General features: G+C 38.3%; 1 protein-coding gene across 1 annotated transcript in view; it reads right to left on the bottom strand.

Annotated features, from left to right (window-relative positions):
* Positions 1–15,319, bottom strand: part of dnah5 (dynein, axonemal, heavy chain 5) — a 171,460-nt gene that overhangs the window by 27,688 nt on the left and 128,453 nt on the right. Inside the window, exons 63-69 of the mRNA XM_056257650.1 lie at positions 14,770–14,905; positions 13,636–13,952; positions 12,936–13,091; positions 10,905–11,087; positions 3,116–3,359; positions 1,551–1,665; positions 908–1,098 (exon numbers count right to left, since the gene is read on the bottom strand). Coding sequence (XP_056113625.1) covers positions 908–1,098; positions 1,551–1,665; positions 3,116–3,359; positions 10,905–11,087; positions 12,936–13,091; positions 13,636–13,952; positions 14,770–14,905 — 1,342 coding nt within the window. The remainder of the gene's footprint in view (positions 1–907; positions 1,099–1,550; positions 1,666–3,115; positions 3,360–10,904; positions 11,088–12,935; positions 13,092–13,635; positions 13,953–14,769; positions 14,906–15,319) is intronic.

Here is a 15,319-nt window from a genome sequence, read left to right as displayed (position 1 = left end):
TCTCACGAGAGTGCATTAAAGAGCAGAATGGTATTAACTGGCTTGACGTCCACTGCCAGCACAGGGAATCAAATTGACCTTCTGGGTAATGGGCCACTTCTCTGACCGCAAGGCTATGATTTCTCAGTGATTAAATTGTGGATCTGATGCTTTTACGAAGCAAAAGCACATGAACCAACATGGTAATCACATAGAAGTTCATCAATCTACAGACTCACCAAGGACTCCCCATGAACAACATGTACAAATCACAAATTGCAAAGAGCCAATAATATGATTTTTTTTTGTTACCCAGAGGAAAGAAAGAAAAATCACAAAAGCTTAATGGCAAAATCACAGTCTTTTTGAGGCTATACTTTTGAAACACGGTGCATGTCATACTGTATTGAACCTGGAACATTCCTTTAAAAAATATGGCTATTTTAATATATAATATGTCTCAACGAATGCAAGTATGCAACACAATGTACTGTGTAGCCTTACATAATATGTACTGGCATTCAACCTCACAGCTTGTCACAAGGCACCACTGTGCTTCATTCATAGCACACTAATAGCTGTAGAAGTCTGGCTCTGATGGGTTCCTGCTGCTCAGTTCTGCCTAAACCCACTGCTCCAAAAGACTGCCTTAAAACCTGTCTGTACCCTATTAATAAAGGATATATAATAATAAAGAATGAGAAATTCTTACATATGTAAGATATGCAGTAAAATTCAGCAGAAAGTCACAAATACTCATCCATAACCATTGTTCAAGAATGTAAATAGACAAATTGATTATTCTCTCATTCGAGAACCTAGAAAATAAAGAAACTAAGGAGGAGGAGAAAGATTTTGAATGTAGAAAAACAGAGAAAAAGAAGAGACTGAGAGAGACTGACTTGTGTAAGACGGGTTGGTTTCTGACCTTTAATAAGGGTCAGGAACTCCTCATGTTTGACCCTGTTGCTCTGCATGTCGATCTTGAGAGTGAGCAGCAGGGTGAACAGGAACTTGTGTTCTTCATACAAACCCCGAGCTGCGTACTTGTGCACCTCAAAGGTCATGTACTCTATGATTTTGGCGATCCGCTTGCTTGTAATTGGACTCTTTGAGGACCTACTCTCCAAGAGGAAGAAACAAGTTGGCAACTTATGTAAAACCTTACTCAATGCACTCTCACATCTCACATGGACAATATGATCAACAGGCATTGTTTTATAGCACCAATATCCTGCAAATTTACATTTGAACATCAGCCAACCAATATTTCATGGTGGAGCCACGTGTAGCCAGGGCTCGAGGTATGGGCCCCAAATGGCTTTGTCCACAGGCTCTATGTTGGCCCAATCTGAACTAGCCCATTTGAATCTCATTTACAGTCTGACCAGAGTTAATTCAGATCTGCCTTGGACCCTTGGACAAAACCATTTGGGGCCCATACCTTAAGCCTACATTGGCCTCATCATGAAATGTTGGCTTGGTGATGAAGACCAAAAATACATGCCATTTTGACTTTGAAAAACAAATTTAAATAAGGAATAAGGTATGAATTGATAAATGAGTTTTACTTTGCCAAGGCCAAGTCGAACAAGCCCAGGAACTGGCGCAGGGAGGTCTGATACATCACGTTCACCATGCTCATCTCCGTCATCAGAAAGTACAAGATGCTTCCTCTTGTGGCAACTTTCAGAAAAGAAGAAGACACAAGGGTCAGTATTTACATCTGGTATTAACAGCAGTCTCAGATGCAACTAGACATGACCCCTTTGACATTGGACTTCGAGGGAAAAGTGTCGGATTTTGTGACTGCATAATAATAATAATAATAATAATTTGTTACATTTATGCATAACTTTTCTCTGCACTCAAAGCGCTTTTACAAATGGCAGGGGGAATCTCCTCAACCACCACCAATGTGCAGTATCCACCTGGATGATACAACGGCAGCCATATTGTGCCAGAACGCCCACCACACACCAGCTTACTGGTGGAGAGGAGACAGAGTGATGAAGCCAATCAGTATATATGGGGATGATTAGGAGGCCATGATGGACAGAGGCCAATGGGCAAATTTAATTTTGGGATTTTTAATTACCACAGAAATCCAGGACATTTCAGGATAATGTCTCATCCGGAAGATGGTGCTCTTTAAGGTGACTGTCAGAACAGAATGTTTTTCAAATTGTGCCTGCAGGTGAATACGTTTCTGAAGCTATTTCTGAAGGTATCTGCTGCTGCATTTTGAATCAATTAATCGGGTGAACCAATGATTCAGTGGCCCATTCATAAAGAAAGCATTTCTGATTCCTGAATGAATCAGCTGTTTGAACAAATCAAATGCATGCATGACTCAATGACTTACTAATTTAGACATTTACCGCCACCTACTGGCAGTTTTTATTTCATAAATAATAATAATAATTTCATACTTTGGGGATAGTTCAGCAAAAAAAAAGCAAAGTTTGATGTGCGATTAATTTGATTAATGAATCGGCACATCATGTAATTAATTAGATTAAAACATTTTATCACTTGACAGCCTTAATATTAATACCATGTGTCAACTCGATCAAAGGTTTCTATTTGCAGAAATCTGTGAGTTTTACAGATTGTGGATATTCTGATAATTTACTGTTTAAATTTTCACATCATAAGACTGACAAACTAGAGGAAAAGATTAATCAAATTTCTTTACGCATCTTTGAAAAAAGCCCTACAGGTATAGGGAAAGGGACCAAAAATAACTATTCAAAAAAGTTCACTCTTCGGCTGGAACTTGACTTGCTTACGGCCGATACCGGAAGCCAGTGATTATAGCTTATAAAGGTTTAAATATGGATATTTTTCTTATAAAATGCATCGCTTCACTTCAGAAGGCCTCTATTAACCCCCTAGAGCCGTATGGATTACTTTTATGATGGATGGATGCGCTTTTTCTGGCTTCAAAATCTCAGGCTCTACTCACTCCCATTATAAAGCTTGGAAGAGCCAGGATATATTTTTTTAACTCTGATTGTGTTTGGCTGAAAAAAGAAACTCAAATACACCTAAGATGGCTTGAGGGTGAGTAAATTATGGGATAAATGTTAGGTGAACTATCCCTTTAAAGGAAAGATAAGCTCTAAGTGCCTACCGGGTCTGTATTCCTCGCGGGCCGCATTGATCTGGATCTCAGTCTCAGCAGCGATCTGGAGTTTCTGTGTGACCTCCTCTGCCGTGCGTTTGGTGTTTCCCAGCACTGTGATGAGGCTCTCATCATCCACCAGGGAGCCCTGCGTGCTGGTCAGCCTAAAAAGTAGATTATCCTCTAGTTCCTTCATTTTACGTTTATTGGCCGTCACATCCTCCAGCAGGTCGGTCCGCTCCTTCTCCAGTTCCTGAAAATCCCAAAACAACACATAGTCATTTCTCCCCACTAGGGGTGGAACGGTACACAGAAGTCACGGTTCGGTTCATACCTCGGTTCAGACATCACGGTTCGGTACGATTTCGGTACAATGGAGGGAAAAGCAGAACAAAAATGCAGAAGGCATTGTATTTTTTAAATAAGTTTTATTATATAAAGGCATAGAACCAGTTTATTTGTAGTGCACTGACAATAGTTTTATATAATTAGTTTATTAATTAAATTAATGAAAAGACAAAAAGACCTTGCGATATGTTTGGTAATTGTACCTGAATTAATTTAAAATTAATTTGCTATATTTCAGATCAATATATTTGTTTTCCTTAATTTTAATTAACATTATTAATTAACAATGTAACATTATTCTCATCTGAATTATAAATAATTGATTTCTGTTAAAATAATACTACCATTAAAAACACATTCGATTTTCTTTTTTAATCAATGTAGAGTGTGTAAGATTAGCGCTCCGAGGACAAGAAATGAAAACCAATGCAATATGATGAATGTCCAAAAGATGGGACCCACAGACTGTTTTGAAATGGAGTTGGATTATGTTTTTCTTTTAAAACAGTGTGTGTGTGTGATTTTGGTTGAGTGACAGTTGTAGGTTACAGTTTGACAAGAGTTTACAGTGTGCACAATGTTGTGTTTTATTGCGAGTGTACACAAATATAAGTAAACACTTTGCAGGTTTAATGATCTGTATGAACAAAATGACGGAGTATGTTTTTTTTTTATGTTTCCACTGTTCGGTCGGGCCGCGGGCGCCTCTCTCTCTCTCTCTCTCTCTCTCTCTCTCTCTCTCTCTCTCTCTCTCTCTCTCTCTCTCACACACACACACACACACACACAGTTCGATCTCGCCTCTCTCTCGCGCGCGCACACACACACACACACAGACACAGTCCAGCATTGCAATCTTGACATCGCAGCGTTCATTATGCGGTCACACCAAACACGAATAGAGCGTCAAATTCGCGTCTAATTCGACGCTAGTCCAAAGCGAATAGGACGCGCGTATAAAGCCAACGTTTGAAGTGAACGCGCGTTCAGAGCTAAGCCGATTGTACAGATTATGTGTCCCTAAAGAACCCGCGTATCTAACGGTAGTTCCGCATTACATTAATTAATTTGCACGCGAGTTTTATTTATTTTTATACCGTGTATTCTCCGTGTAAATTCGTGCACCGAACCGTGACGCCCGTACCGTTTCGGTTCGATACGAATACATGTACCGTTCCACCCCTACTCCCCACACACAAACAGCTTTAAGTAAAGTCACCTTTATTTATTCAGTGCTTTATACAATACAGGTTGTTTAAAAGCAGTTTCACAGTAATAAACAGGAAAACAACGATCAGCAATGCAAACTTCATCAAACATGATACGAATTAAAATTCTGCTGTAAAGCAGCTCTACAGAAGACAAGTATCATTATTCAGCTCAAGTCAGTTCAACATTGATTCAATTCAGTTCAAACATGTTCTTTACAATATGATATTACATTTTTCACATTAGTGTGATTAACGATTTAACTGCCTGTTTTCTTTGTCACTTACAGTGTAAGCTTCATTACATACATTAAAAAGTCATCCATGACATGAAAGATTTAAGTTATGAAAATATTTACAAAAGTAATTTTCTAAAATGCTCTTTTGTGGGCTATACAGCCCTGATCCACTTTAAATTCATGCAAATATTTTTGGAATCCAGCCAAACCAAAACAAATATCACTTTGCTAGCCAGGTGAGAATGAGAGATGGAGGCAGGACTCAGTCGCAGAGTCAACAATAGCCTTTACATAGTAAACATAAAACAAAAAGAACCCAGCCGGTGAAAAACAGTCAGGGCAGACAAAAGCCAACAAAATGGGACCGGGTGCAGGAAGGCAGGACCGAGGGGGAGCACAGGTGAAAACAGGATTGCATGAACAGACAAACAGAACATCTATACACTGTGAATAACCACAACAAACCAGCAAAAGACAGGGAGATTAAGTAGGGAAGGAAATAAAGAGGGTAACGAAGGAAAGCAAGTAGGGCAATTGAACTAATAACAAGGTAACAAGGGGGGCAGGGCCAAGACGAGAGACAGACAAGAAGAGCACATTGCACACAGACACAAAGACAGTCTAGCAAGACTGAAGTGTGCATGGCAAAAAAAAAATAAAAAAAATAAAGAAGATGTATCATGTGCTCAAACAGAAAACAACATGCAAGACTGACAGAATGCACAGAGCATGGATGTCAGGACCCCAACACTGACACTGAACCAAGACTAGACCGAAGTGTCAGGATCCAGACACCATGCTCCGTACACACCAAACATAACAGACACAAGCCCACACAAACAAAGCCAAAGCTGTGTGCTCACACATAACAAGACTAATAGGGGTGTCAAGATCCCGTCACCATAGATCCAGGGAAAAACTAGAACAGAGGTGACAGAACCCTGACACACATTGTAGAAATATACTGTAATAACAATTTATTGTTTTAGGTTACAATTTATTTTAAGGTGTCCTTTTTACAGTGTAATTACACAATTAAGTACAGAGTAATATCAATTAACCACATATATTTGTAAGGTTTGGGTTTAGTTTAGGGTTAGTTGCATGTACTAATTGACTGTATTACCATGTATACGGATTGACAACAGAACCGGAAGACAATACAATGCTGAATAAAGTCGTAGTTTTTGTTATTTTTGGACCAAAATGTATTTTCGATTCTTCAAAAATTCTAACTAACCCACTGATGTCACATGGACTACTTTGATGATGTCTCTATTTCCTTTCTGGACAAGGACAGTATACAGTGTATACATTTTCAATGGAGGGACAGAAAACTCTCAGACTAAATCTTAAATATCTTAAACTGTGTTCCGAAGATGAACGGAGGTCTTACGGGCTTGGAACGACATGAGGGTGAGTCATTAATGAAATAATTTTCATTTTTGGGTGAACTAACCCTTAAATAAAGGTGACTTGACTTGTCCTGAAAGATGGCACCAATTGATTAACCCTTAAATACATTATTTGTCGTAGAATGTTTAAAACATTTTACAATATTTTACATTTTAACTGACATTACTTTGAACATTCAGGGTTTTAAAAAAGGTCAAACACATATTGAAAAAGAGTTTTTTGTGTAACCCTCAATTTTTTGTGTAACCCTTACATTTTAATGTAACCCTCCCAGCAACATCAAATGGTCTGTCAACAGCAATTTCCTGTTTCTACTCTTTCTACTAAAAATAGTTCTCTGTCAGAAGTACTTTAGTGGAAATGTTCTTTAGTAAATATGCAGTGCATGACAAGTCAATGACTTATATTTTTCAATGCAGTGAAGTAAGCCTTCAATGTAAAAACGTTGAAATAACATACCAGTGAACATCATTCAGGCTGCTGAGCCAAGAGGCCAGAGTAAACTGCATGATTTTCCAACTTCACATTAGTATGATAGTATATTATGCAGCCCATTTTGCTCAGTTAGCTTTCAAAATTGTAATAGTACCAGTCTTTTTTTCCCTGCTGTCCAAATGTCCCTTTTCGATATTAATAGTCTAAAACGCAGTTCCCCATCAGGCAGAGACAACTAACTAGCCTGAAGCTATTATAATCTAGATCGGCGCTGGGCTGGGTGGGATGTGGATCTGTACTCTTATTATACTGAGTGTAAAAAGGCGACACACATGTCAGGCCCTTATTCCTGATTGACAAATCAATGTCCAGCAGTGAATATGTTCTGAATGGCACTTTAATTTTCGCTACCTGGAAATCTGCAGGCTCCATAAAAGCCCATCTGACTGTGCTAGTCTGAAATGTGCTAAGACTACAGCGATTCTCTATAACAATGTGCAGCATTGCAAGATTCTGGTGCTTTGATTCAGGTGTTTCTTGAACTTGACATAAAGAACCCGTGGACTCTAATTTAAGGTGCTATGTACATTTCTTCTATATCAAACACCATAAAAAGGTACCATTATGTTCATCTTTCATTTAATTTTGAGAATAAAAATTGTTAGGTTTAGCCTTACACAAGAAAAAACAAACAAACAATACTAGCCAATGTTAAATGTATTTGTATTGTTTAAAAGCAGCTTTACAGAAAATCATAATGCTAAAATGTATAATATCTTCATGTTTTATAAGCACACTTAGCAGATTAGAGCTGGGCGATAATATAGTTTGCTACAGTATATAGTATACAGTATGTCGCTTTACACGAGTAGAGAGAGCTATGCAATAATACAGTTTACATTTTTGCAACGATATAAACAATCACGCAGCCAAGATTTGCTATATAGTATATATTGCTTTATGTGAGTATACTGTATGTATACTGCCATTAGGTTAGCTGACGACCTTGCAGCTGGCCTAATGGCACCGGAGGAGGTGCGTCAGGCTGAAAAGCCATGCAGGTAGAACATCTCATCTGTGTTATAATTTAAACAACCTGGTGAACCAGTGACTTCCTTGAAAGGACAGGTGACAGGTGGACAACTAGGAAAGACCAGGTGACAGCAGGAAAGACATGGGGAATGGGCGGTTTCTATCTTTTAGAAACTTGGAAGCCCTAGGAAGCAAGAGAAGAGAAGACAACCAGAAGGCCCTCTGAGAGGTGGGGTGCAAGATGGGCCAGCCAGGACCGGATCACAGGTAACCACAGAAATGGATAACAACAACGAGAAAATCGGCCCTGGCATTTTGGCCCAGACTGGCCCACTACATATGATCATAAACACCACCAATCTGTATGCACCCTTGAATATGTATACCAACTCCTACTCCTTAAAACCACTAAAGCCGTATAATGAGTAAGCAGATATGAGTGAGAGTTTCCACATTAAATACTTAACGTTTTTTGATTTATTAATACAATTAAACTGTATACTCCACAGTGATGAATCCTAAAACAAGCTATAAGGTGCATTGGCAATAACAATACCATATATGAAATGGACAAAACGTTGTTAAATAAATAAACAAATAAAGGTGTGTGGATGTCTCAATTTCATTTTAGTATATTGTCCATAAAAACCTACCTCACAAACACATTTTTGTCAGATCCTAAAAATACACTATTCACACTACAGCCTTTAATAAATAATGAACTAAGCAAGAATACTGCCAGCTGACTCACTTTTATTGTTGATGAATGGTGGTTAACAAAATAATGTTCTCAATTTCAATAAGACAATGTATCGGAGACATAAAAAAAATATTTAATTGTCTTAGCCAGTTGTGCAAAATGTGTAAACTAGCTGTTCTGACGGTAACACTAAGATGTTATAGCTTGCTAGCCAGCTACACCTGCGCGCACAAATGTATAAAGCCAAAACTGACGTAGTCATAGAGCGAAGCATGCATATATTTTACTGCAGTGTTATCACCATAATTTCGCAAACAGATAGTTTGTCCAACACTTGAGTTTTTGGCTCATTTTTATCAAGAGATAATGGGTCTCCTAGACTCATGTTTTGAAAGCAGTTCTGCTTACCGCAAGCTCTAGACTCACTCTCCCTCTCCCTATCCTCCTCACCACCACCACCACCACTATCATCATCAGCCATGATGAAGAGCTGATGAAGGTTCTGCTGCTGCAGAAAACATATCTGTCTGCCTGAAGGGCCTGTTTCTTTTTTCACGCAATTTCTCTGCGCCTCCCTTGCGTTTCTTCTCCATCTCTCTGACTATTTTGAGCAGAGTTGAGAAGCAGAGCCCAAAGGGGGAGGTGTTTAAAGATATGATTGGGCCAGCCCAGTGTCAATTAAGAAAATAACCAATGGGCCGCTGATCTACGCGTGTCACGGGCCGGTACACCGACTTTATTTTTTGACAAATGCATTACGCCGGCACAAAGACCCGAGTGCCGTCAATTAAGCAAAACAAAACTAAAAGAATAGGCCGCCGATGTATAAGTTTTATGGGCCGTTCAGACAAAAAAAAAAAAAAGTATGAGATGTATCGGCCCAGCGGGCACGTCAGCCCAGCGGGAAAGTGCACTGTCTGCCAGATGGCCAGTCCGCCCCTGCCGAAGGCAAATGATCGGGCAGAGTGGCAGGAACTTGATGCTGAACAAAGACAGCTGTTGGAGCTTTCATTGCTTGGAAGAATTCAGAGCAAGCTCCGCATCTTTGGTGAAATCATCTTCAGGCCACTTTTATGTCTGTTTTAGATTATGGTGATATAATTTATATGCACGCTTCTACCGCTACATTAAAATCTCTGGATGCTATATCACTGTGCAATTAGGTTTATCACTGGTGATAACTATAAAACTCATCACTGTATTTTATACCAACATGTGGGATGGACCTCTCTTGCTGTGAGACGTGAGAAACATGCTCTCCTTTTTATTTACAAAGCTCTTCTTTTACAATTACCTCCTTACATAACTTCTTTGCTTTTTATTAGACATACAAATATTTTAACAAGATCCCAAAGGTGGATTACATTAAAGACCCCATCAATCTTAACAGAACTGGGTAGGTCTGCATTTAGTTATTTTGCCCCATATATATGGAATAAATTGCAGATCAAACTTCAGATAAACAATCTTATGTCCCTGGCCCAATTTAAAAATGTATTGGAGGATTTATATGATGTCTTATGTGTTTGTGATTGTTTTTGTTGATTTGGTTGTCTTCATTGTGTATGCATTTTTAGTGTATGATATTGTATATGTTTACATGTTTCACAGGGCTCAGCTGAAAAAGAGATCTCGGTCTCAGTCTGGTTCTGTTTTTTTTGTTTTTTTTACTTGAAAAATTACAAAAATATATATTAAGAATGAATCAATGTTTTGCAGGGAATGGTTTTTGCAGTGCTGAAGAAGAAACAACAGAGATTTGTGAGATAAAGCCCTTGAGACTCTATTACTATGTTGAACGTTAATGGTCTTTCAGAGTACAGAGATTCACAATTCACGCTCTTTGTCCAGTGACCCTAAAAATGACAGAAGTGCTCTCTCCCTCTTGCTTGCTCTGTCATAGAAACAACTCTGGGATGTTAATGTTTAGTTGTTGTTGTTGTTTTTTTTTCCCTCTAAGGACCGTAGGGACCTTCATGAGGAACACCCGGCTGTTTCTGAATAAATTGCGCCTTTGAATGCACCACCAGAAGGTTTGAATAGCCTTTCCTAATGCATAATTTAAAACTTAACATTGCATGCTTATCTAAAATTACAGTACAATTAACATACAAATGTGAGAAAAAAAAAAAACCAGTAAATTTATCTTACAAAAAACAGTGGTCAATTACAATGATGCCTTAAACAGGAAGCAGAAGCCATTGCCCTCTGGTCACTTTGACTGAACAAATGGTCAAGTGGTGAGTAGTATTTTGGCAAAGGGCCACTTACATGCCTTTCAGCAAGGACTAATGGGTGAACGTTACATCCCTAATTAATATTCACAAGCCAAGCTATAAAAGTATAAGAGTGCCCCCAACACACATTTCAGATCATTCCCACAGCTGTTTTTTGCACATATCAGTTCAAAGGGCCCATACCTGTTTCTCGGTAAGAATAACTCTGCCCAGTAGCTGATCTTCCAGGCCCCTCATAGTAACTGTGAAGTCGATAATGGATGTCCGTGCGCTGATCTCAGGAGTGTATACTGGATTGGGCAGTTTGGTGGTCACATATAGACGGAAACCCTTCATTACATCCACTTCTTTATCACCTACTTTCACCTGATGGCATGAATGAGTCACAGATCAGAATTCAAAGTCCAGGTGAAGAGCTGCTTTAATAAAAAATAAAATAAAATAAAATAAACCATCAGACAAACTATATCAGCCCTCCAGGATCGAGTTTGGACACCCCTACACTAGAGGATGACAGAAAAATAACTCAAGATGCTTCTTTGTTTATCCCGAGGTTTTCCCGCAGCCTGCCGGATCCAGGCCGTGTCCAGATCTGACGAGGGAGCTTTGCCTGGACCCGATGACAATGCAGTGCTGAAGTATCCACTATCCTCTCCCTATGGAGGATCCCTTTCCCACTCTACAGATAAAGCGCTGTGAATTCCGGCTCGCGTACCCCGAAGTGATAAAATAAAACAAAATTCTGTATCAAAATTTATAGGCAAGAAAAGTAGTTTGTTTAGGCTGGGTTGTATGAATTACAAACCTGCGCACATATTTTAAAAAGCACATAACTATAGAATTCTGAATGAGCATGTGAACGCCGTCAGCGTTAATCACAGGTTCGCGTTTAAAGTCTGATCATTTCGACGGAGGTGAATCAATCAAAGTTAACTTTAGCTGGAAGTAACATTATTCAAGAACCGCTATAACGCCAAAACAATCTGTTACCTTAAATGATATGTTTATCTCTGTAAAGCTGCTTTGAAACAATCCATTGTTAAAAGCGCTATATAAATGAAGATGACTTGACTTGACCTGACTTGACTAAAGAATAACAAACATTTGAACATCAGAAGATCCTTAGAGAGAAGTTAGAGACAGCTAATAACAGCTGTGTTAATAATGACCTTCCTAACATAAAAGGTGTTGGTGAAGTTGTTTAAAATAATATGCCAATTATCTCAACAGGGAGTAACTAATTTTATTTCCATGCCAATTAGCGGAAATAGACTGCACGGTTGTGATGTGATTATGCAGTGGTTTGACAATGATAAAGCGACGTCTTCCATTCGGTCTCTGCTATAAAAAAAAGTGTGATCAGGTGTTTGCACCTTTGTATTAATAGAGCTGAGTAGTTAAACTTGTCAGAGCTCTCACTGCTGCTTGCTATTTCCACTTCTTTTTTGAACGTGTGAAGCAGCTGCTGTGTGTGATGAAGCAAAGCCTTTTTCAAACGACTGGATTTTTGATAATGAGATCAAGGAAAGATGCCCGAAAGATTACGACTGTCACTCACAATCGTGTCCCACACTAACACTAAACAGCTTGAGCAGCTGATGTCATCACCTCGACTAGGAACTGAAAAAGCACAGAGACAGCACTATATCTTTTTTTAGGTTCTTAATTATGAACTATTCTTTTAGAGTACTTGCTATGTCCTGCTTCTCTATGATTTTGTACGCTTTAGATATCTTTCCAATATAAAGTATAATAAAGGACAGGATGTTAAATACAATTCCAATTTGTTTTCTCTATATTTAGTTTTGTAAATAATGAGGAGCAGAGGTTCTGTACAAATATAGAGAATTTTCTCATTACGCAAAGCAATCTCGCTCATTTCCTAGCAAAAATGTTATCAAAAATATGGCAACATGTCTTTATTTTAAATCACTGGAACTGCTGAGGACAATGATGTTCCCTTTAATGACAATGTCCCCATTTACTCCGAACCATACACTATATTTGTTTATATATGAGAACTTTTGATAGTAAAATACAGGAGAAAATGCATACAAATAAGCATTATGTTTTTGGCATGCTATCTATGAATAGGGTACAAAATGAAAAATGAAACTCTTTAAAATAAGTCAGTGAAAAAGGTGCATAACCTTCAGAAAATGTTGATTGAGCAACCAAACTCATCTTTTGCTTATTGAGCTCATCTAACAATACCTTATATGTGGACCCAGTCTTGATGAAGTTCTTCTCCAGGACATTGTCCAGAGCAGGATCCAATTCCTCCCCAACATCCTCTATCAGTAGGGGACGCCCTAGAGACAAACTGTCCTCTAGGTGGTTTCTGAAGTACTTGTGATTCAGTGAGGTGATCTGTGAAAACAGCAGGACCTCTTTACTGACCCAGCTCAAGTTCTGTTACTGGGGAAAGCTATTACCAGAGGAGGAGTTGATTTGTTATGAGGTCATACCATTGAAAAATGTGTTTGACCTCTTAAAAAGAACTCATGCATCAATGCAAGCTGTGCATATTCAATTAGATTTCAACATGATTCACAAGAATATGAATGTTAAACTTTTAAATCTGCAGATGTTTAATGTATCAAGTTATTGTACATTTACTTGTAATAGCAACACTAAAAAAAATATTAAAAACAGCAGCTTCTCAGTATTTTCAGTAACAAGCTACTTTTTCCATTGACCAGCATGACTAACTGGATGTCTGTGTAGCATTTTATGCACACAGACAAATGTAATTTAAATGTAAATGTAAAAGTTTTTATTAGTAACTGTAAAACCTAACAACTTTTTTTGTTTACATAAGCATGCTACAAAATTAAATAATGAACACTGATGAAGCCCACTGTGCAAAATCATATTGTTATTAATGCACAAGTCATTAATTCTGAGTGGTCACCTGAAGCTCGTTCTTGGATTCTTTGTTCTTGATCCAGATCTTTCCCTGGGTCTGGGGGTCAACCAGCAGGGGAAATCTGGCAGCTTTTGTAACAATAATCCCATTTTGGATGGACAGGTCATCATTGGGGAGCCCCTGTAAGTTCCATTCACTTACTGTTGGAGCATCAATCAACATCTCAGTGAGATTCAGATTGGTCCTAAAAGGTATTCGGCGGGACTTCATTTCTCTCTGCCAATCAGTGAGAAGAAGGTTGCGGAACTCTTGGTTAAAAGGCCCAGAGTAGGACAGGAAGGCTGTAGCCAGCAGCACATCACCTGAGCATGGGAAATGTAAAATTTAATAATAATAATAATAATAACAAATGTCATTAGTTTTTGACGTTTTCTGAAGTAAATATGAGTGGTATTTCAATAATCTCATGCATAGTTCAAATATAAGTGGTATACAATGATCTTGCAGTTAGAATTCTACAGGTTATCGGTTGTTGCCATGTCACTGCTATATGGTTTTAGTGCATTGCAATGCAACTGTTAGGGTCACCTGGGTAGTTACTAGGGTGTTGCTATGGTTGTTAATTACTGGCCCAAGTCGGCTTGGGTTCCTTCATAAATGTAAGTCAAAGGTATGACTACACCCATTTTATCAGTTTCTATAGGCAAAAATTGTCCCAACAGTAGTAATTGTAATAACACACCACTACTCAGCATGAGGGCACTTTAGGAAGTTCTAGGTGGTTGCTACGGCAATGCTAGGTGGCTGCTTACCAGCCCAAGTCAAGTCATCTTCATTTATAGCACTTTTAACAATATAGATTGTTTCAAAGCAGCTTTACAGTGATAATAGGAAAATAAAGCAACAAAGATTGTTTTGGCTTTACAGCAGCTCTAGATTAAAGTTATTGTCCAGCTAAAGTTAGTTTTGATTGATTCACTTCCGTTGCAAAGATAATTAGTTATTAACTTAGGGGCCGCTAACACGACACCGTTCTAACAGAAAGTCAAAAGAGCCCAACTCCAAGTCTCTATTATATTCTGGTTCCTTGATATGGCTCAGGTCTATGAGGTATTTTTGCCTGTTCTATCATCCAAATTGTATGTTCTGGAAAAACCCTGAAGGTTTTATGTAACCCACCAACTAGTCTTTTGGTCTGAGCAGCAAACTCTTTACTAAGCTGTGTCCAACGCTCCTTCTCTCCTCCCAGCCCACTGATCAGACTAGAGGCCGTTTGCATCTTGTGTCGACAGCGTTCTGCATCCTCTAGTAAAGTCTGATAGAGAAAGAAGGTGAGGAGGTAAAAAAAAAAAAAAAAAGATTCATTCTGTCACTGTGCAGGTGTGTGCTTCTTCACATTTATTGACTCTTATCAAGAGTGAGAGTGTGAATTCAATTGAGTGTCATTTAATGTGATCTAACAAAATTCATGTGTATTTAATAGACAGGTGGGGTTTCTCAGGACACATATTTAAGTGATATTAGTTAGTACAGACATTGTATGCATGGTATTACCAAAAAAAAAAAAACTTAAACCACTAAAAACCTTGAAAACCTTAAATCACTTTTAATTTGCATAAAAGTTTATCAAAATGTTCTTGCATCTATTATTCTATTATCTATTCTATTATCAACATTTTATTATATCTCTAGTGTTACTTTCCATTTGATACTCTAAATTGAATCTGTG

The sequence above is a fragment of the Rhinichthys klamathensis genome, unplaced genomic scaffold, assembly GCF_029890125.1.
Source record: "Rhinichthys klamathensis goyatoka isolate OS25496 unplaced genomic scaffold, OSU_Roscu_1.1 h1tg000006l_1, whole genome shotgun sequence".
Taxonomy (NCBI): Eukaryota; Metazoa; Chordata; class Actinopteri; order Cypriniformes; family Leuciscidae; genus Rhinichthys; species Rhinichthys klamathensis.
Note: the sequence above shows the minus strand (reverse complement) of the source record. Positions and strands in the feature narration are given on the sequence as shown.